Here is a 22,500-nt window from a genome sequence, read left to right as displayed (position 1 = left end):
AAAACTAAGCGCCTTTCTCAGAGTTCTATGATCTTGTGATTTTGGATCCCAGCTTTCTAAATGTCTAGAACATCATAGGTTCTCCTGTGTGATATAGAACTAGCATGTAAGGGTGATTTTGACTACTATTTGATAAAATCTGATAATAAAAGTAGTTTATTTATGTATCTAATGTAACTACCATTATTATGATTATTGCGATTCTGAAGCACTTATGTCTGTCTAGTGTGGAAAATTGCAAAAGAGCCAAAGCCCATTTAAGAATTTTACATAATTAATGGGATGATCATTTACTTTGTCATATAAAACAGTGTAAGTGTAATTAGTCCTCAAATCCAAGTTAGACATTTTATTAGTATAGCGCTTGTAACAGTGGACATTGTCACAAAGCACCCTCTGGAAACCTCCAGAATGAACCGTCAGGAACTCTCTGCTCCTTTTCTCAAAAATGACTCTTCACAAAAGACTAAACACACCTCTTTTCAGTCTAGAATTAAAAACAGAGCCTGTGTCTGCACCCCAAACTCAAATTGGAAGGAAGGATGTTCTACAACTATGAGGATTTAAAAAGAAAGCTCTACCCCATGCTGTAGCCTTCAATTTTTTTTGATATACTTACAAATACCCTGCACTTTTTGATCGAAGTCAGCAGAGCAGATCATAAAAGACCAAAAAATCACTCAGGTACTGCAAAGAGAGACGTATAGATTGATTGTAGTATTTTATAATCAGTGCAAAACTTGGGATCCAGTGTATAAGATGGTGTTATGTGGTCAAATCTTCACTTGATTACAAAACTGAAACATCCACAGTAAAGCATTTCTACATTAGATTTCTTACCTTAGCAATATTTCTGATATTATCTACATGAGCTTCAAATTAAAGAATAGATTCAATAATCACACCAAGGTCTTTTAATGCTTCACATGTTGAAACCAAAAGGCCATCCAAGGTACTATGAAAGCTTCTAGCTGTCCTAGTCCAAGTACTTCTGTATTGTCAGAATTACGTTGACAGAAGCTAATAAGCATCCAGTGTTGAATGTCCTATACACATTCCTCAAGGGCTGTTCTCTTGACTCCAACATCATTTTCTAGTCGAGTAAAGTATGATGTCAAAGGCTGTGCTTAGGACAAGCTACGCAAGCAAAAGACACAACCCCGATCAGAGGCCGGTAGTAAGTCATTTACCATTTTAAACAGTGCTGTCCCTGTGCTATGAGGCATAAATCCTGACTGATACATTTCACTAATAATATTCTTATGTAGGTATGAGCATAACTGCTGTGCTGAACATTTTCCAGGATCTTGGCAGGGGGAGGGGATATAGGGGAGGTTTGACATTAGCCTGTATTTGGACTAATTAAATTAAAGGAGTCGAGGTTTTCATAAACAGGAGTTTGATAAGTGCTAGTTTAAAAGATTTAGAGACATAGCAAATTGAAGTGATTATTTAAAAAAAAGTCACGATTATTTTAGCTTCATCAGTTTGAAAAACACATGTTGGTGATTTGGATGAGATTAGTGAAATTAGTTCAGTTTCTCTGTAAGGGGAGTAAAAATTTCAAATCACTGATCTCATATAGTTATATTGTTATCTGCAGGGTTAGTTACCATTTGTCTTGTTTTGAATTTATAGTGTGAATTTATTGATTACTGATATTTTCAGTTTTGCCATGAAATTGATGATGCCATTGCTGCTACATAGTGATAGTTTTCAGGTTTTTACGGTGGGCTTATTCCTTGTTATATTTTGCTACAATATTAAATAAGAACCTAGAAGTTTTTTTCTTTCAGGGTAGAGAGATAGGTATCTCCTTTCATACCGTGTGATATACTACCAGTTATGGATTGAGTGGTGCCTTTCAAGATGATGGATTGATCTGAAATGATTGATACACCAAAACACTGACTCTTGACATCCATAGTTGGATGATGATGTTCACTGGGTTCAGATGGTGATCCAATTATAATTGGTAACTGGAGATTATTGATTTATTGATTGATTGATTTGTGTGATGCTTAGGTTATTATTATAAATAACTGTGACACCATCTCCTCTGCCTGATAGATGGGACTGACATACATAACTGTATCCAGGAGAACTAGCTTCATTTAATACTAAATACTCATTTGGTTTAACCACATTTGGTTTGATTCACTACTTCAATCACCTATAACACCCACATTGTTTTTGGAGCACCATCTGGACATCCAGCAGTTGTCCAGGGTCTTGAGACTAGAGCATACTCCTGCATGAGGCATTGACTTCACTTATTTACACACCTCTACAATGTTACTCTTAGCAACCTCTGACTGACAAAGGTATATATCATTAGCTCCTATATAAACAAAAACTACCATTGAAAACATGTGCCTTCCTAAGAAGCAAAGATTACTGGCTATGTCCAGCACCCTGGCTTCCAATATAGACATGATTAAAGCTGTGGTGCCCTTAAAGACCAGGCTAATTCATGCCGTAACATAGAGTCTCCTATAACCTTGTAAGACACATGAAGCTGAGAGGAGTGTTGAGTCTTAGCCTTAGCTTTGTGATTATGCCATTGCCACGCATTCACCTCGCTGTGAGGGCTGTAATGGCTGAGTTGGGGATTTCTAACTCCACCTCACAAAGGCATTCAGACTTTCCCCTACAGAATATGCTGCTCTCATTCAGACCTCTCTGGTGTCTGGTATCTCTAATGCTGCAATCTTTTCCATTAGAGAGCTAACTAATATACACTTATCACAAATAAAGCTATTACTGTCGACAGAGGAAGAATGGCTAAACATCCTGCACTCAACACACTTAACAAGCTGAATGTTTGCCATGTTGAGTGTTTAACGTACTTTAGTTGAGGATATGTTGAGATTATTTTAGACAGATCTGACATGGAAGATCTCTGTTTGCTGTCTTTAACCAAAAAAAGAAACTGAAGAAGCAGCAGAAAGGGAAATAAAAAAAACGCAACACATGAAAACAGTGGAGCTAAAAAAAGCGTTATCTTCCTTCTACTCAATTCTCTAATGCTCATTTCAAGAGACTATTTTTTTCAATGATAGATGGTATATGAGCATGTCAGTCTAGCCCAGATGATGCAAGAAGATAAGATGTTATGTGATGAAGCTTGCCATGATTGCATCTGCATGCCTGAGACATCGTCTGTGATATAAAGGAAAACCAAAGACAGATGTGACAACTTTTTATTTTATATAAGATAAAATATTAATAAAACATAAATTGTAGCTGCAAAATTCTGGATAAATACAATCTTCCATTGTATTCCATTGAACAACAACCAATTTCACACAATCATTTCAGAGTTGATCATTTAGGTTTATGGCATGCTCCATGTTTAATATCTACCTCAGTTTGGGAACATTTTTTATCATTAAAAAATGCAAATTGCAAAAAAAGCAAATCATCTTCAAAATTCACTACGAAGGAAAATCAGGTAGGAAATCATATTTCTGAAAAAGATGTTTTCATAATAACAGAACAGCTGTCTAATCTGTCTTTGTAGAGGTCAGTCTGCTTGTCTGTCAGAAGTTTAGCCAAGGAAGGATTTGGGTCTGTTGGCAGCTTTTATTTATTCAGCAAGCTCCTTAAAACCTACCATTTGTGCGTTAACCATGCATTCACAGGCAATATTTTACTATACAAAATTCCATTCGCCTTTAGGCAAAGGTATGGCATAATTAGTATCAAAATGCATAGAATTAAATGGAATGCTATTGGAATGGAAGCTGTGACATTTGACCTAGGAACATGGATATAGTGTGCCTTTAAAAAAAAAATCATGATGCATAATTAGACCAACTTTACCTTTTAAATCCAAGATTTATAGGTACACTAGAGGTAGATAAATGATATTCACTCAAGGGTATCTCCCCAGTGACAAAGAGTGATGCAATTTAGTACCCTTTTTTCTGAGTGTTTGGGATTTGTTATTTCCCTTATGCCATTTCTAAAAGTCATGCTTGCTGTTAGAAGTCTACGTATATCAAAAATCACACTTCTTAATAATATGCAGATAGAATAGAACTAAAGTTTGTTTGATACATGCAGGAGTCTGTCATCTAGGACGAACGTGTGTTATGTAGACAATGATCCAAAAGTCCTCCATTTCTCATGACCTAAATGAATTGTGTGACTCCTTGTTTGAATGGACTACAAACATTTGTCAGAGGTCAGTAAGATTCGTAGCACTCACAAATTATGTGCATTGTTCGGACTGTTTTCCTGATCACTAATCTGATTTGCCTGATTCATGATACATGTTTCTGTAAACTATTGTGTAATATGGCTGCACATATAGTGAGATTGCTCCCCTCTGGCATTGAATATTCACTGTTGTGCTTTGAGTTTGATTTCTAACAATTATAATTGTTTATGATGTTCAGATTGCAGTTTAATATTGTATTCATTATGTAGGAAGGGCTTGATTGATGAAAGTATGCAAGGGCTTATAAAATTGCTCAAAGCAAAAAAAAAAAAAGAAAAAGAAAAAGACATTCAGTTTGGTCCACATGGAGTTGTGTTGGCTGACAGTGAATCGTCTTGTAAACATTTAATTTGATACTGAAAAATGCTACTTAGCAATTAAAAATGTACAAGGTTTGCTGTTCAAGATTTGTTTATTTAGGTGATGCTTGCTGTACTTCACTGGCACTTTCAGTAAGTGATTTGGGTACATCTAAAATGATAATTGTGCTTACAAACTGATAAGTATGTTTTGAAACAAAAAGTGAATGTCAATTACAAAATGAGCATTTAGAGTGTATTCAGCTCTGCATGGCTGGTTTATTGTCCAACAAACTCACTTTCATAAGTGTGTTTAGTATTTTGATGTGAATATTTCCAGTGTTTCACTAAAATGCTGTGTTGAAATATGTACAGTTGGGTGGCTGAAGGGATAAAACAACATAAAGTGTCTTAGGAATGTGTTGAGCCACCAAAGAACAGCTTTGAAAAACCTTGGCACAAATTCTACAAATTTCCGGAAGTGTACTGGAGCAATAAACACCCTTCTCCCAAAAGATATTCTCTTAATTGGTGTTTTGTTGATGGTGGTGGAGAGCTGGTGGCTGAGGAAGCTGTGGAGAGGCATTTTGCTGACAGAGTTTGGGTCAGTTCTCCCCTTAGAGGAACGAGTCACTGCAAATCAATACAAAGTTTTTTGACTGAACACCTTTATCATATGATAAAATGTCTAAACTGTGGGAGTTTTCTCTTCTGAGATTACAGTGCCCTCATCCTCAGGGTTTGGGGTTCACTGAACACTTTGACAAGTATAAAGAATCTGTGAATCATATGCTGTAGCCTTTGCAGTCCCAAGATCTCAACCCAGCTGAACATCTATAGGAGATGTTGTATTGTCACATTAAACAGCATCAGCCATCACCAACTGAAGAAATTTCTTTGAAAGATTAGTGCTCCATCTCACCTATGTAAAGGTACAATGAAGCTGTTCTAGACTTGATAAGACTTACATTTATGTTTGGCTAAATAATCCCTTTAGCCAAATAATAGTGGAAAAATATCCAGCACATTTTATGCAAAAAAAAATGAACCTGGTCAACCAGTGAAGCCTGAACTTCATTTGAGACTGTTTATATCCATCCTTTGTCTTCTCCTAACTCTCAAGCTTACCTTTATATTCTCCTCTTCTTCCATCCTTCTTCATTCCTCAACTTTAATCTTCTGTATATCTGCCTCTTTTAATTATAAAATTAACTTGGAAAGTATTGGAAATGATGTCACAAGTAGAGTATGATGTAAAACAGGTGAAAAAAAGGTCTTTAGTGTTTGTCCTGGTAAGTGCAATGTTCTCTTACTGATTTCAAAATGTTTTTTATGTGTTAGTTTCATGGATTTTCATTAAATGTGTGCTTAAAGGTGGAGTATAAAAGACAAGTCTGCTTTGGTTATTGAGACACATGTGCTAGTGTTCAGCTGTATGTAATCATTTGTAAAAATCCAACTTACTCTGGTGAGCATGAAGACTAAGGTGAGAAGAAGAAAAGAAGAAGAAGAAAAAAAACTAGAAGATTGCTAAACTCAGGTCTATATTTTAACACCTTAAATGGCATTCCTGTATGCCTGACTGTAATTGAATGAAAAGTCTTAGGCTTGAGGGCAGGCCTCACCACTAACATTGATAATGTTTTTTCTGACTTCTGTGTTCCAGTGCTCTGGCTTCTTAAATGATTTATACAACATGCTCTCTGGGCAAAAGCTCTACAAGCTCAAATGAATGGGTTTTTATTGTGGGTTAAACAGATTATACCAGAGGCTGTAGAGAGGTTAGTGGTGACGTTTGTACATAGGTCAAGGCAAAAATGTTCAATCATAATAAATATTGGGAAATGATGTCTTTAGCCATCAACCAGAGTCCTACAAACAGTGCCTTTCTTTCATCAGAGCTTTTAAGGTCTTAATCATTCTCATTCCTGACTTTTCCAATGTTTCCAACATATTTTGTCTAAAATCTAGACTTTTTTTTGTCTAAATGTAGACTGTCTATGGACTATGAGGCATAAATATTTATTTGTCTTATTTCTGGTTACCTAAAGTTGTAATTCCCAATTAGTGATGGAAGCATGGCTGTGTTATATTATTTCTTTGTTGATGTTAATGATGAATTTTGGAAATATTATCAGATATTCCATTGGATTCCTGCATACTGTGTGATATGTATCCCTTTTGTCAGCCAATGTTTCATGTCTGGTTTAGGAACAACAACAAAAAAAATATTTTAAAGATGTGTAAATTCTAAGATATAAGAATTAATTGATGATTTTGTGTTTAAAAAAAAAAAACTCTAGTAACTCTAGTAAGCCATTTTAATGAAATGAATATACACAACATATTTGCAGATACAACAGCACATACTTTCTCTACTAATTCTGAGTCTTAGTCACTAATTACCCTAAAAGCCCTGATCTTTTGCAGAAACTGTGGATCAATCTATCATGCACATTTTACCCAACCCCTTGCCCCCCACCCCCCACCCCACCCCAATCCCCTTCCTCTGTGGCTTTCAGATGGCTTAGACATTTTTACCTTCATTTCCTACTCTCTCTTTTTTTTCTCTCTTGGGGAAGGGACGTGGGAGGGGTAGCAGCTAAATTACTATCCTGTTAAAAGCCAATGTGAGTTGATTTGCATGTGTTGTTATGTACCTTAGATGTGCCGCTGAACTCAGTTAATGCTCCCAACACACCACTGATAAACCATTGTTTGTTCTTTTCCTTAAAGCTAAAATGGAAGAAAACAGTACAAGTCAAGCTATAAAAAGTTATCTATGTGTGATGTACTGCCAGTTGCAACACACTATAACTACTGCCAGAATTGTTTTAAGCTCTTATTTGCTTTCTCTCTGAAGATCTTGTATCAAACCTAGTTTTCATGAACCTTTATTCTGTCTCTAGAATTTGGAATGATCGGAGAGCATACAGTAAAAAGCCAACGGCCAAGATCAGTTCATGACACAAAGGGCCAACAGGAGCGAGATGAGTCTGCTAAATTTATGGCACAAACTGGTAATACAATAGTTATGTTTCTTTCCTTTATGTTAACTAAACTTAATTTCATCTAAGTCACTTTGCATGCTCTCTCTCTTATAATGCACATTTAAAGTGAAGATCATTTTTGTTATATTCATTTTTATCCCTCTTATTTATTACCCCATAGAAATATAAAATTCCTGGAAAAAAAAGGAAATGTTGGCATATCCTTCAGCAAATTGACTTAGAATAAGAATTCCAACTGGGTTCTTAATTTTGTTTCACTCTAATACACAGAAGAGTCGAGTGTTTTTCATATCCATTTCTTTTCACCAGAAGGAGCTGTAGGTTCTAGCTCGCATGTTGGTCATGGTTATGTGATTGATGAGAGTCATTGAACCAATAAAAAAACTCAACCTTAGTAAATATTTGTTTTAATAATTATTTTCCCCTAAGTGTTTGTTTTTGCATGGGGGTTTTGGATGTGTTACACAGCATATCTTGGGCCGGGGTTTGCCTTTTCTTTTCATTTTTCTCTCTTTTTTTATTTCTTTTCTTTTGCTTTTTGTTTGTTTGTTTGTTTGTTTTTACCATTTGTGAACTGTGTACATTTTAAGTTGCAAACCACTTTGCAAACTAAACCCTAACTGTGTTTTGCTCATCCTAATTCACCTTGGACTTTTCTTTTTAGTTTACATTTACATTATGCTTTTAGTTTCACCATTTTAGACTGCCCTATTTGTTGCACTGCTTCATTAAAAAAAAAGCAGAAAAAAGAATAGAAAAATAACCAAGTTGATCCACTTTTCAACCCAATCTTTGATCAGCTCAATAATGCTCTTATTATTTTTCTAACATTAGAGAAGAAAAATTAGATAACTTTGAAAATGAGTGTACACTGCGTAGGAGATATATCGTTCACATCTGACTAGTGCTGAGTGTATACTTTTTTCCCAAAAAAAAAATAAATATAGATAATAAAGTTATTCAATGTATTTTCGTACCTATGACAGGCAGTCTACTGGAAAAATTCCATACATTTGTTTGCATTTGGAACAGCCATGCAATCGCTCATTGGGGAATTACAACTAATACAATTGTTTATATACAATTGTACCATTGTACATTTATCATAAAAAAATAATAGTTTGTCTTTGTCTGACATAAATGTAGCAGCAATATAGGAAGTCAATCTAGGTCAGTCTTAGATGGATATTTTATATGCAACAGTGTTAAGGCAGCATGATGTCGACACTTTCTGTAGTATTTTGATTGTCTTCAAAAGAAATGTTTCTCACGTAAAGTGAAGTTAACATCATGGTAGCAGTGACTTAATTGCTGTGATCTGCTGAATACGACTGAGGATCACCCCTCTTGTTATCTTGATATCTTTTTTCTATTTCTTGTCAATCCTGGGTCAAAAATAAATAACTCCAGAAACTCTGAACTGACAGTCAATAAAAAATCAAGCATAGTTGAGTACAGACATGATCTGGTTTTTTTTTTAAGTACAACTGTAGTTGCAAACTAACATTCATCACAGGTCATTCTCTAACTTTTGTGAGCCATCTTGCATGTATTCTACATGTTCTATCACATTTAATGCTTTTTTTCTGGTATTACTTCTGTTGTTTATCTTTTCTTCTTTTCTTTGGTTTCTTTATGTTGTTTGCATGCCTTACTTGTAAATATTAAGATGACATTTAGCCAGTAGTATTAAATTTGAACATAGGTACCTGCTTATAGAATCTGTTACATGGTGACCAAACATTTCAACACTTCAGGTATTATGATCTTGCCTCAAGTATAAATTCATTAAATTATTAATGTGACTTATTTTTTTCAGTATGCTTCATGTAGAGATATATGAGGCTGAATTTAACACTCTGGATAGTTGCCATATTTTGGCACACACTCTGTTTTAACATTTAAATAAAAAAAAAATCTAGGATTTCCCTGCCCACTTAGCTTAAATATGCAAATAGAATACGTCCTGTGTGGCACCTCATGTAACTTTTGTTGGCGCACCGCTCCGACTGGCCCTACCCCCTTGGGCTGTTATGTGACCTTGTTGCTGCTTTTAACTGGTGTCACCCTTCTCCTACACAGGTGACCCAGGTGCTGAGGAGTGGTCCCAGTGGAGCTCTTGCTCAGTTACATGTGGTCAAGGGTCGCAAGTGCGAACAAGAACATGTGTCTCACCTTTCGGAACACACTGCAGCGGCCCTTTAAGAGAATCAAGGGTTTGCAATAACACTGCCCCTTGTCCAGGTAGTGTTAGCCAACAGATGCACAGTGGCACTTCCTGTCTGTTTGTTGAATTGTTATTATTCTTCTCATTTACTCCTAATGGATTTCTTGTCATGTCACCTTGTCATATCATGTCATATGTCATGTTTTACGTTTTGTCATCTATTTTCCTAGTCAGTGTACATAAATTATTATCACCTTCATCCACCACACTTTTAACTAATGTTGTTAAAAACACACTTTTAAGTGATGTTGCAAAATGTAAATTTTTCTCATCTATTTTTGGTTCTTTTGGATTGAAAAATATAGGGTTTTTAAAAAAAAAAAAAAAAAAAAAGAATAAAATAACTGCTCATTATTTATTTTAAAATATTGATCCAAAAATCTTTAAAAAAAATTTTATAATGTCATGTCTGTGTACTTAATTTTGGCTTTTTTAAGTGCATAGGGAAATCTGGACAAATCAGAGCAACCCTAAGCTAAAATATGAGCTAATTTAGTTCTTAGGATTTAAATTTTTTGGGAATATGATAAGTTTATCTGAATTAGCATAGCCAAAAATGTCTGATTTGTAGTTGCCTGGTTACTGTGTGGGGGTGGGGGTGATAGGAAGGAATTACTTTTTTGAGAAATTTCAAAGAGAACCTTGGATGAAATCATAAATATATGAAATTTCATGTACATGAACAAGGTAAGAATCTGACCCTGCCTTTTATCATAATTCTCGTACAAGTGAAATCGTCATTCACTTGTTTTGTTTTTTTGCACTGAAATGAAATAAAGTGCAGGGATGGCATTTGTCATTGGAGTCAAAATTTCTTACAGGAGGAAAACATAATTATTTTCATGATCAAAAAAATAAATAAATAAAAAATACAGCCTGGTGGGCCATTGTGCTAAAAATGGAAGAATGGCACTGTACTGAAATTTCTTTGACTTATAGCCCTTTTTACAATGGATGTAATTGTGAATATTTCTTGAATAGGAGTAGTTTTGTATGTCAAGAGTTTTTTTTGTCAGAAATTCTAAATAAAACATATGTAACTGAAACAAGTGGTAGAGTGAAACATGACATGGCTATGTGCTTTTGCTATGCCTGTCTTGTCTATTCACTTTACATTATTAAATATCCTTGCCTTCAACACTCAAATTCCATGGACAATTTATGAAAACCATCTCAAATTCCAGTGTCTTTTTTGTTTGTGAGCAAAATGTTTTAAATGTGTCCATCTATATTCATTATGTAAGTGTTGGAACACTTTCTAAACCCTACCTGCAGTAGCAGATTCAGTATAATGACAGACAGGCTGTTGCTCAGTCTCGCTTTAATACTGTAGTCTGAAGCAGGTGAGGGTCAGAGGTTTAGAATATCTTCTGATCCAATTTGTTTAAAGGTGAGAACCTAGCTGATAAAAAAAGCTTTCTATTTATGGATGGATCCATGATTCTGCTCTAAAGAAGGCTGCACAAGGCTCTATATAGGTTCCTTTCCTTCCTTTCTGTGGCAAGTGCAAAGGGATTTAGCTTTTAATTAAAGTATTTGAGCAGGACTCAAGCTTTCTATACTCACTTGGAGAGAAAAAAGAGGGCTTCACTGGCGGAAAGTAAGGACACTGAGAGGGAACACATGCCTGGAGAGTAAACCAGGAGTAAACACACACCTGGGATTTTTTGATGACCTATGCCATACCATGTGGAGAATATTGGGGTTATTAGCAGTAAGTAGTAAAAAAAAATTGATCATAAGCTGGAAGTGTAGTGTACTGTGTAAAAGAACTGGCTGTGGTTCTAACGTTATTGAATCACAGCACAGCATTATTGAATCAAAGATTCAGGCTGTGTTCAAGATGAATCACAGTGTCAAGTATCTGTCATTAGGTACTTTTGTATTTTCTCATACTACTGTAAATGCTGCTTTTGTTTAGCTTGGTCTGTTGCTTAAAAACAGCTAACAAGAAGATGGGGGAAAAAAGATTTGCTTTTTTTTTAAATATGACCTCTAAAGTGATTAACACTATAATCACTCTATGTGCATTTTCATCCATTTAACATGTTCTAAGATGCATGTTTCTTTCCTGCTGATTTTCCTGTACTACTAAGAAGTTTTGAATAAAATGTAGAGTCGTTTTCTATGTTTATGTAAGTATGTGGAGGTGGGTGTGTGGGGGTGTCCCAGTGTGTCTTAACTACTTTCCTGTGTTGGCAGTGCATGGTGTGTGGGAGGAGTGGTCTCCATGGAGTCTGTGCTCTTTTACCTGTGGTCGGGGTCACCGCACCCGAACCCGAGTCTGCACACCACCTCAGCATGGTGGTAGGGGCTGTGATGGCCCAGAGACTCAGAGTAAACTCTGCAACATCGCCCTATGCCCAGGTCTGTTCCCTTCTCTTTCTTCCTCTCTGGTGATTGATGTTCTACTCCCTCAGTCCTCCCAATGGAACTCCTACCACATTTCCCTGAACCTTCTCCTGCTGTTCACTAGTCATAATAAATTCTGCTGCAAAAATCGAATGACCATTCCACAAATCTTCGAGTATATTCAAACCTGCTGTCTTCCAAGAATCAGGTGATTTTATGATGTTTAATTTCCCTCTTCTCTGTCCCAAAGAGAGCCTAAGCCCACTTTACTGCATCACTGTTGTAGGACTAGTTACTAAATAAGCAAGTTGGAGGCGCATGGATGCAGATATTGATCCCTAGCCATACATGCATGCAGAGGTGTAGCTCAAAGTGTATTGAATACAGCAGTGGTTGAAATTTATGTTCAGTTTACCAAAGCTGTAGATCATCTGTCAAACTGCACCATGGAAAACTTACTAATGGAGCATGTGTAAGGTGCAAATTGTGATTTAAAAACCCATATGAAATGGCACAAATAATCAGCCATAGAGACAACAAATAGCTTGCTGCTAAAGAGGAAATGCTTGTTCAGGAATGCAGATAATGTGTTAGTACAGTTCTTATGGAATAAAGGCTCTCTCTGTGAGAACCAAAACGTAATATGGCTGTTATGCCCTTTGATTACTAAGCAAACTGGTTTTAATAAAAAAAAATATCTGCTTTGTGCATAATGTATTTCAAATTTGTGTGTTTCTGATATATGTATCTGCTAGCAGCATATACTAGCTGCCAGATCTGTATATCAGAAGTATCCCAGTTAACAACTAGTATTTAAAAAATTGTTTCTCTGAATAGTTATTTTACCTAGATCCTAGTATAACCTCTTATTATTAGACATTTTGTCATAAACAAATAGAATAACTATTAGTAAATGAACAATGACTGAATAAAATAACTCACCCTGGTAGTCCAGAGTAGATCAGTCTTGCAGGAAAACCACGCACCTGGCAACACTGCCTGTACTGCTTTGAACAATACACTTGGCGCTAATTTACACCCTATTTTGGGAGGCAGACAAAATCATACACGAAACTGCCCACGGCTAGCTGGCCAAGGTTTATTACATTAGCTGCACTTCCTGTTTCTCCACAGAACAGATCTGGCATTATAGAGATGACGCGACACATGGGGCTGAAGTGAAAATCGCTTAGCTGCAATTGTCCATGAATGGCAAGCAGATTTGTGATGATGAGATTCTCTGTACAGCAAATGTTTGGCTGTGATGGGGTAACTGACAGATTGCGCTCCATCCGATTGCAGACTGCTTTGTTTGTCTCCTTAAAAGCTTCGGCCCATTCAGCAGAAAAAAAGCCATGCAATTAGCAGCTCTTCTCCCCACAGCATCTCTTTTCCCTGTAGACTCAGTTCATTCAGGGCATCTTCTGTTGCCAAACACCAGTTTTTTATTTTCATTCATGCTCTTCTCGGGCAACCCCAGCATTTCTCTCAATGAAGTATAACCACTGCTAAAAAGGTTATTGCATTGCATTTTCTTATGAACACAATGAGAGAGAGAAAGAGCAAGAGTGAGAGAGAGAGAGAGAGAGAGAGAGAGAGAGAGAGAGAGTCTATTTCCTGTATTTTAGTTTGCCTTTCTCTATAATCTGGCTTATACATGTAAATAATTTATTCCCCAAAAGTTGCTTTGACTTCATCTCTACAAATTGTTGAGTCATAAAAAATATCTAATTCACCAGAATTCATACTGAAAGTATACCAGCAGTATAATATGAGTATTTACAAAACAAATGAATACATTAAATACAGTACATAGAATTCTTATTAAACAGTCACTGCTTACTAAATACAGAAAGCCATGAGAATCATTTTTAAAGTTATGCTGAGCTTTTGATGCATGCAATTTATTTGTGGTCTCAAAGCTAATCCTAGGTTAACTGAACAGTCTAATTATTGTGCAATGTTTTGTCTCCTTGGCCGTCTCCAGTGGACGGTCAGTGGCAGGAATGGAGTGCATGGAGTGATTGCTCAGTCACCTGTGCCAATGGGACACAGCAGCGAAAGAGGCAGTGCTCGGCTGCTGCTCATGGAGGTTCAGAGTGTCGCGGCCACTGGGCTGAGAGCCGAGAGTGCCACAACCCCGAGTGCACAGGTAAAAACTCTTGGATTTGAAACTTCCACAGACAGAGATCTAGACTAATGCACTTTGTCTCAGTGAAGTATGATGTGTATGTGTGGGCATTGCAGTTTTTTAGCTATTATTCCTCAGTAGATAAGGAAAGAGAGCTTTTCAAATAGAAACATTTAAATTATTTAGACCTGAAATTCTATAAAGTCGATTTTTAAAAGCTTTAAAGTAAATGACGATCATCGCAAATTATTATTACATGTGAACAATTTTTAGATGCATTAAGAAAATCATGTCCTGAATAATCAGGCTGACCAGTCAGTTCTTTTATACTGGATCGTTTCTAATACAGATGTTTATATGGCAAGTGCTCATTTGTTTATTTTATGAATAAACTCAAGTCACTCTGCAATTAGATAGTACTGTAAATAGCCATCATATTAAAGAATGATAAATATTATAGAATAAATATTTATTTTCTTTCTGTTAACTTTTACATGCCATTTTATATGGATTTATCGATTCCTTATATTCAACATGTTATATGCTTAATGAAGCAGAATCACAAGATTTTAAATGGTATTTGTTGTACTATATTTAATATCCACCATTCAACCATAACATTACAGCCACCTGCCAAATATTGTGTAGGTTCATTTGTGCTGCCCTAACAGCTCTCACTCTTTGAGGCATGGACTCCACAAGACTTCTGAAGGTGGGCTTTCGGGATCTGGCACTAAGACATTAGCAGCAGATCCTTTATGTTGTGAGGTGCCTCCATGGATCTGATTTGTTTGTCCAGTACATCTCACAGATGCTCAGACTGATTGAGATCCGGGGAACTTGGAGGCCAAATCGACACCTTGAACTCTTTGTCATGTTCCTCATATCATTCTTGTACAATTTTTGCAGTCTAGTAAGGCACATTATCCTACTGAAAGAAGACAACAACATTAGGGAATTCTGTTGCTATGAAGCAACTTGGTCTGCAGCAGGTAAGTGATACATGTCACAATATCAGTCACATGAATGCCAGGACCCAAGGTTTCCCAGCAGAACATTGCCAGAGATTCAAACTGTTAGCTTGCCCTCCTTCCCATAGATCATCCTGGTGTCACCAGGTAAGCAATGCACATGCAGACAGCCATTTACATGATGTAAAAGAAAAATGATTCATTAGACCAGGCCACCTTTTTCCTCTGCTCCATGGTCCAGTTCTGATGCTCTTGTGCCAGCTGTAGGTGCTTTGGTAGACAGTTGTTAGCATGGGCACTGACCAGACTTTGGGTACGAGACTGTGTGTTCTGGGACCTTTCCATTATACTCAGCATTAACTACAGCAGCTACAGTAACTCTGCTGTGGCATCAGACCCTGATGCTGGTTCACCAGTTGTTCTTCCTTCCAACAAGACCTGCTGTTTTGGAAACACTTTGACCCAGTCATCTAGCCATCATAATTTGGCTCTTATCAAAGTCGCTCAGATGTGTGCCCGTTTTTCCTTCTTCCAACACGTCAACTTCAGGAAATGACTTTCACTGCCTGCCTAACATATCCAATTCTTTGACAGCTGACATATGATCAATGTTATTCACTTCACCTGTCAGTGGTTGTAATATAATGGTTGCTCAGTGTTTGCAATGATATACACTGATCAGGTGTATAAGTCACTTTAAGTCACTTACATGACTTAAAGTATCTGTTGCTAACGTCTTGGTGCCAGATAACACAGGCCGCCATCAGAGGTCTTGTGGAATCCAAGGCTCAATGGGTCAGTGCTGTTTTCTTGGCACTTGGGGGGCCTACACTATGTTGTGGCTGATATTTTGTATATAGCTGTATTTTATGTAATATCAAGCTAGTAGATTAGATATTTGTTTAAATTATATTTACTATAAGCAGTGGAATCATGTTTTAAAGAGAAGATAAATATGTTTGTGTATCTCACACTCATTTTATTTCTCTCTCTAGGTGAGGGTATTTCTAATATTTGATTTATTATAAATTTCATCACAATTGACCTTTGCTGAGCAGAACCATTGAGTTTTTGTGATCCCCAGCCCTTAATCACGCTCATGCTCAAGTACATTTCTAAGTGAACTCTAGTGTGGTTTGATTTCAGTGAGACAATGAATTGGGAGTGATCCCATTTTGACATGTATTATGGGTATGCAACACTGCAAGTAGCATGTTTTCCCAAGATGTTAGCTGCACCAGATATTCTGACTAACAAGAAAATGTTTTATGTTTTAAGTGTTTATGTTTTAAACTGGTTATTCATATAATTGTCTATTCATTGAAGATTTGCAGATTTGTTGATTATTTTTCCATGAAAAATTCTGTGACCAATAAATGAATGAGTACGTTTTCAAATATAATGTAAAGTCAGCACAATAGGAAATGAACCTAAAGTATAAATTTTGATTCAGACCTGACAAATAAACCAATAACACTTAAACGTTTTCAGTCATTAAGCTACTTACTAACTAACTAAATTATTATGAATGCATAACAGACTGACACCTTATATAAGGTTTTTATGCCTTTACAAATAAATAGCAACCACAAAATGAGTTCTAATGCAATTTTATTCATTAACAGTAAATGAAAAGTGTCTATAAAACAAAAGAAGGAAAGTCAGCCAAGGGGGGAATGAAATAAAATAAAATAATAATAATCTGTAACTGTTTATTTAGATGTGTAAATGTTTTAGATTCAGGGCAAGTTTCTGCATTTCATGAAGTGATATAAAAATTTTGATTTGTTTTTTTTTATTCTGAGCTTTATTTTTAAACATTTGCCTCACATTTACTGTAAGTAAACATAGAGCACATGGGTCTCTTTTTGTATGCTTAAGTTGTACATTTCAGGTTTGTTATTTATCTTAGCACCATAACAGGGCCATCTTTTTTAATGCAGGATTTTATGCTATTCATTAACATACCATAAACTATGCTGACAGCTTTTGAATTTTCATCATAAAATATATTTTACTATTGGTAAAGTGAGAGAAATTATAGCCACATTTGCCCAACACCCTCTTATTCATTAAGGAATATATTTCTCATTATTACACAAGATTTTTATTGCTTAAATTTAGGGGTGAAAGAAAATTCTGAAAGCTTTTCTTATTTCGGAGCCATGTTAAAAATATGTCCATGTTAAAAACAACCTCAAGTCACTTTAAAGGTACCATATGAGTCAAATTCATAATATGAATGTATAATGTTCATCACACTATACCTTTGAGATGTATGCATCACTTTCAGAGCAAATATCCTGTTATTTAACATGCCATGCACATAGAGGTCAAATCAAAGTACTGCATATAAAAACCTGATATATAGCACAATGGAATAGATTAAAGAAGATAGCTGTTGTCTTATTGGTCTGTGTGTGTGTGTGTGTGTGTGTGTGTCACAGCAAATGGCCAGTGGAACCCTTGGGGCCCATGGAGTGGGTGTTCAAAGTCATGTGATGGAGGCTGGCAGCGGCGTGTACGGGTGTGCCAAGGCCTAGCTGTCACAGGGCAACAGTGTGAAGGCAATGGAGAAGAAGTCCACAAATGCAGCGAGCAACGTTGCCCAGGTAACCGTTTGGACAACAAGCACTGGGAGTCGGTTATGCCCACAATAGCATGGAAAGCTGAATGAAAGCACAGTGTGAAGATGATGATGATGATGATGATTATTATTATTATTATTATTATTATTATTATTATTATTATTATTTCATCTGCAGTGGATTATTATTTATTTGAATGTTTATGGAGATAATTTTTATACATGCATTTGCCCTCCTCCAAACTTACATATGCTCTGCTATTATTTGATTCTGTTTCTTTTTTTTAACCCAACAAACCAAAGCAATAAAGATTTATTCTTATTTATACACAGCAAGAAAGCAGATATAGAACTGATTATTATTACTTGCATGGAAATGACTCCATTTGTTTGTATCACCACATAAGATTTTCCATGCAGACATTGTCATGTCTGTAAACATCTACGCAGATGTTGACTTTCTGTCTGCTCTTGTGCAGCTCCCTATGAGATTTGTCCTGAGGACTATGCAGTTTCCATGTTGTGGAGGAGAACGCCATCTGGAGAATTAGCCTTCAACAGATGCCCACCCAATGCCACAGGTATGAGAAATTTTGACACAAGGGCAAGTTAAAGCACAAATCAAGAATGTGTACTGCAACATTAGAGGATGGTGAATGGGTGAAAGAATATGAATGGTAACAGTAATTAAATTAAAATTTAATTTAATTCTCGCTGTGTATAAAATCGTTGTGTCAGGATACAGGCGTGGGGAGGATGCAAGTGAAGCCAGGCAGTTTATTAAGTGAAGCAGTTAGGAGTTTATAAGGGCACAGGTAAGGTGATCTAATAACAATGTCCAAAGAACTAGACAGGTAATAAGAAACAATCAAGAAGTCAAGAATCTAGAGAGCAAATACAGATACCTGGCTTAGTAATAAAAGGACTGAAGAAAAGGTTAAATAGACAAAGTAATCAGAGGTCAGATTGAAACTAATCAAGACACGTGAGAGTGATAAGATGTGGGTGGAGACAGGGTATGAACCAAAATCGAACACACATGACAATATAAACAAAAACACATTTTTAAGTGCATCATAACTCTGTAGGCTGCTACATGTAATGCGCAGCTTACCTTGCAGCACTCCAAGGATTTTATAATTGGGGCTTTAAATCATGTCAGAGTAAAATCTCAGAGAGTACTGCTTTAAAGACAAAAGCAAGTCCATTGATGTCAAGCTCTTGCAAATGGAACTTTGACAAGAAGAAAGAACATAGGGAATCGGAGGTTAAACAGAGATTTAGGTGGTGCACATCTCTTCATCTTTTATGGATCCCAACAATGAATGGTGCAGTTTAATTTAATTTAAACTATTCACAATGTCTGGTCTGAGCACTAAATCTTCTAGTAATGCAGCTCAGCCATTGCAGAGAATACAACGACTACTCCTCTTTTTTACACTATAAAGTGGCATTTTTCTCTTGATTGCTGCTTTTATTGTCTTATTATTCCTATTTTAAATTTCGATAAACTGGTTTTGTTTTGCTTTCTTTCAAGTCATTAATACAAATTACTTTCATTAAATTCATATGTGTAATTGAAATAAATAAGCACTTTAAACATTACGGTGTAATCTATAGATGAATTTCAGGAAAATATTTAGTAAATCATATTTGAAGCCAGTCATGGTTCATATTACTGAGTCTCTTTGTAAATTTGCACACACTCAGGAACTCTCATTTGATTTGGACCTTTTTTTAACTAACTTGGTTTAGAATATTAATGTTACTATTACTGTATATTACTATATATATTATATATTATAATATTACTATTATTTATGGTTGTGAAAAAGATTTGCTAATAAATCTGTTCACACTTACCTTGTTTAGTGAGGTCCGATATCCTTTGATAACGCAGATATATTGCCTATTTATTTCTAAATCATACTTATAAATATTAAAAGCTTGCATGTATTTTCTCTTTACCGGGTAGCTACATTTTCTTTTAGTTTTAGCATTTTTTCACTTGTTAAATGCATGTATCGAATGCTCAGGTCAGTGTCACTGAACTGAATTTGCTTTTTGCATCTGTCTTAAGAAATCACTTTGTTCCCCATTTCAGTTTTACACTGAATCTGGCATTCATTTTTAAAATTGCCTAAACATTCAATCAGCTTCAGCCTGTTTTATCCTGGTCAGGGATGTGGTGGATCCAGGACTCATGGGAATAAGGCAGAAATACACTGGTCATCTCAGGCACACACACTTGCATTCACACATGGAGGTTCTTGGGAGGTGGGGAGAAACCGAGAAGGAACCCAGAGGACCAGTGATCTGAGCTCCATTACCTGCTGTAAATGGGCAAATATGGTTAGCTCCCTGTCTTTCAAAGTTAAAATTAATTCAGTTTTCAAGTTTGAGAGGTTGTTTGTTAATTTGATGTGATCCAATACATAGAGCTGCACCTTATAATAATTAAAATGTTTTTGTGTTTGTTTTTTTACACTCTTAACTGATGCTACATGTGTGGCACACCTGAATTGGAGATCTTTATCCATCCCTCTCTGTAGAACCTCTGTAAAATCAATCATGTTCTCAGAGATGTCTTAAGCCACTCTTATATCATGTTGGCTGAGATTTTTGGGTCTCTGTTGTGTTAAAAGGTGAACCTTTGTGCCAGTCTGATGTCCTGAGTGCTATTGAGCAGGGTTTTTTTAAAGAAGGCCTGGGTTCATTTTTCAACTCTTTGGTCCATGCTGCTAAAAAAAGCCCTACAGCATAATGCTAACAACACCTGCTTCACCTTAGCGATGGAATGGGCAAGCTATGTCTTTTTTTCCTTCACAAAAAAACTAGATAAAATACCAGTTGTTTTCTCTTGCTTATCTCCTATCTAAAGCCCTTCTTCTTGTTTGCTCAGTTTGGCTCAGTGGGCAGCTATAAGAAGTTATCTTTTTTTTTTTATTCTGTGGAATACTAATGCTGTAGTATCCACAATCTCATTGTCAAAACATAATGGATGAGGAATGAAAACAGGATGCACCTGCACTCAGTGTCAAGTGTCACCGCAAATAACCTGAATATTTGTGCAAATTTAATATTTCATCCTTGGTAAAACCTATGTATGCTTTTTCATTTAATTCTTGCTTTCCTTGGACAAGTTGGTTTATCTGAGAGCAGAATGAGGCTGCATTGACACTGCTGGCAACATTGTGCCACTTTGTATGCTCCCATGTCACTCTCACTTCCATTGTGTCCCAGAGAGTAGATGCAGAAAAGAAAGGCCTAAGTGGAGTGGAGTGGAGTGAAAACTGCTGACTGGAGCTAGAGATAACAACCAGGTGTGACTGCTATAGAGCAGGCAGATTAAACTGTGTGTATATGGATTTATACCTCAGAGGTGAGCTTTTAAGCTTATAAGATTGTTGTTGTGTTGGGGCAACTGCAAAAAATGAGTTGTAGCTTGTGTCTATAAAGTGCATTCACTGAAACCAAACAGGGATAGGAGAACCGAGAGGAAAAATACAGCTATTTTACATAGAGGAAGAAAAATTGTTATTACTTAAAAGTCTGTCATGACATGTCTCTTCACCTGACAGCCATGGGGTTACCACTTTTGAACCTACATTAACATGATGGTAACTTCACACCCTGAAAACATTTATATATGATATATAAGGGTTTACCCATTACCCACAATGCAACACCCTTCAATACACATTAAAACCCAAATATCCCAAATGTCTCTGTGTTTCCAACTTCGTACCACTTTGAACTAACAATATGATATCTCTGGCATTCAATGCCCCTGCATGGGTTCTTAAGTACTGGGGAGAAGCCATTAACAGTCTTGCTGTGACTGTGATAGGTGGGAATCTGTATGAATGCCACTTGAAACCTTTAATAAAAGGGAAAAAACGTTCTATGAGGAATGGCATTTTCACACATAGAATTCATTTTCCAAGACCAAATCAAAACAAATATGATATGTTTAGTCTGTTTAGTGGTGTGAAGGGACTAAAAGCGTATATATTTGAGATAAATATATAACAATATGAAGAAAGAAAGAAAGAAAGAAAGAAAGAAAGAAAGAAAGAAAGAAAGAAAGAAAGAAAGAAAGAAAGAAAGGAAAACATCACACATGCAAATAATTTATTGTACATGTGCTCCCTGTGTCTTTGTGGGGTTTCTCATGGTTCTCTCTCCTACCTCCCAGAAACATCCCAGAAGCTGAACTTCAAGTGTGAATGTATGCACATGGTTCACTGCTACGGACTGACATCCCATCCAGGGTGTATTCCATCCTTGGAATTGTATGGAATATAATTGCTTACTAAAAATAAATATGTAGAGCCCCAATTTCCATATGGCTATTTGATGTGTCAGGTCAAATCTATTCAATTACTCTGCTTTAAGGTACCAAGACAGATTTTTTTAGGGATAATTTTAGGGATAATTGCTTCTCTGACTTATAATAAATTTATACTCCATGTTAAAATAGGTTTATCAACAGTTTCCTACTAGAACCTCTTTTGATGCCTGTATTACAGGTTTTACTACAGATTTCCCTCGGGGTTCTGTACAATAAGGTAATTCCTTAGGGGACATTGCTTCTCTGACTCTCTAACAGGCTCTAACAGGTTTTTGAATAATGTCAAAACCCTGTTAGAACCTGGTAGATGAGTCAGGGCTTTTGGGATGGCTAAGTGTTTCAG

General features: G+C 36.2%; 1 protein-coding gene across 3 annotated transcripts in view; it reads left to right on the top strand.

The window, feature by feature from the left end:
- Window positions 1–22,500, top strand: part of adgrb3 (adhesion G protein-coupled receptor B3) — a 151,278-nt gene that overhangs the window by 77,551 nt on the left and 51,227 nt on the right. The window contains exons 3-8 of one of the 3 annotated variants that reach the window (XM_058384832.1): window positions 7,434–7,544; window positions 9,618–9,779; window positions 11,965–12,129; window positions 14,102–14,266; window positions 17,664–17,828; window positions 18,283–18,384. In XM_058384832.1, the coding sequence (XP_058240815.1) occupies window positions 7,434–7,544; window positions 9,618–9,779; window positions 11,965–12,129; window positions 14,102–14,266; window positions 17,664–17,828; window positions 18,283–18,384 (870 nt within the window). The remainder of the gene's footprint in view (window positions 1–7,433; window positions 7,545–9,617; window positions 9,780–11,964; window positions 12,130–14,101; window positions 14,267–17,663; window positions 17,829–18,282; window positions 18,385–22,500) is intronic. The other 2 variants (XM_058384833.1, XM_058384835.1) reach the window with 2 other exon arrangements.

This window comes from Hemibagrus wyckioides, linkage group LG29 (genome assembly GCF_019097595.1).
Source record: "Hemibagrus wyckioides isolate EC202008001 linkage group LG29, SWU_Hwy_1.0, whole genome shotgun sequence".
NCBI lineage: Eukaryota > Metazoa > Chordata > Actinopteri > Siluriformes > Bagridae > Hemibagrus > Hemibagrus wyckioides.
Note: the sequence above shows the minus strand (reverse complement) of the source record. Positions and strands in the feature narration are given on the sequence as shown.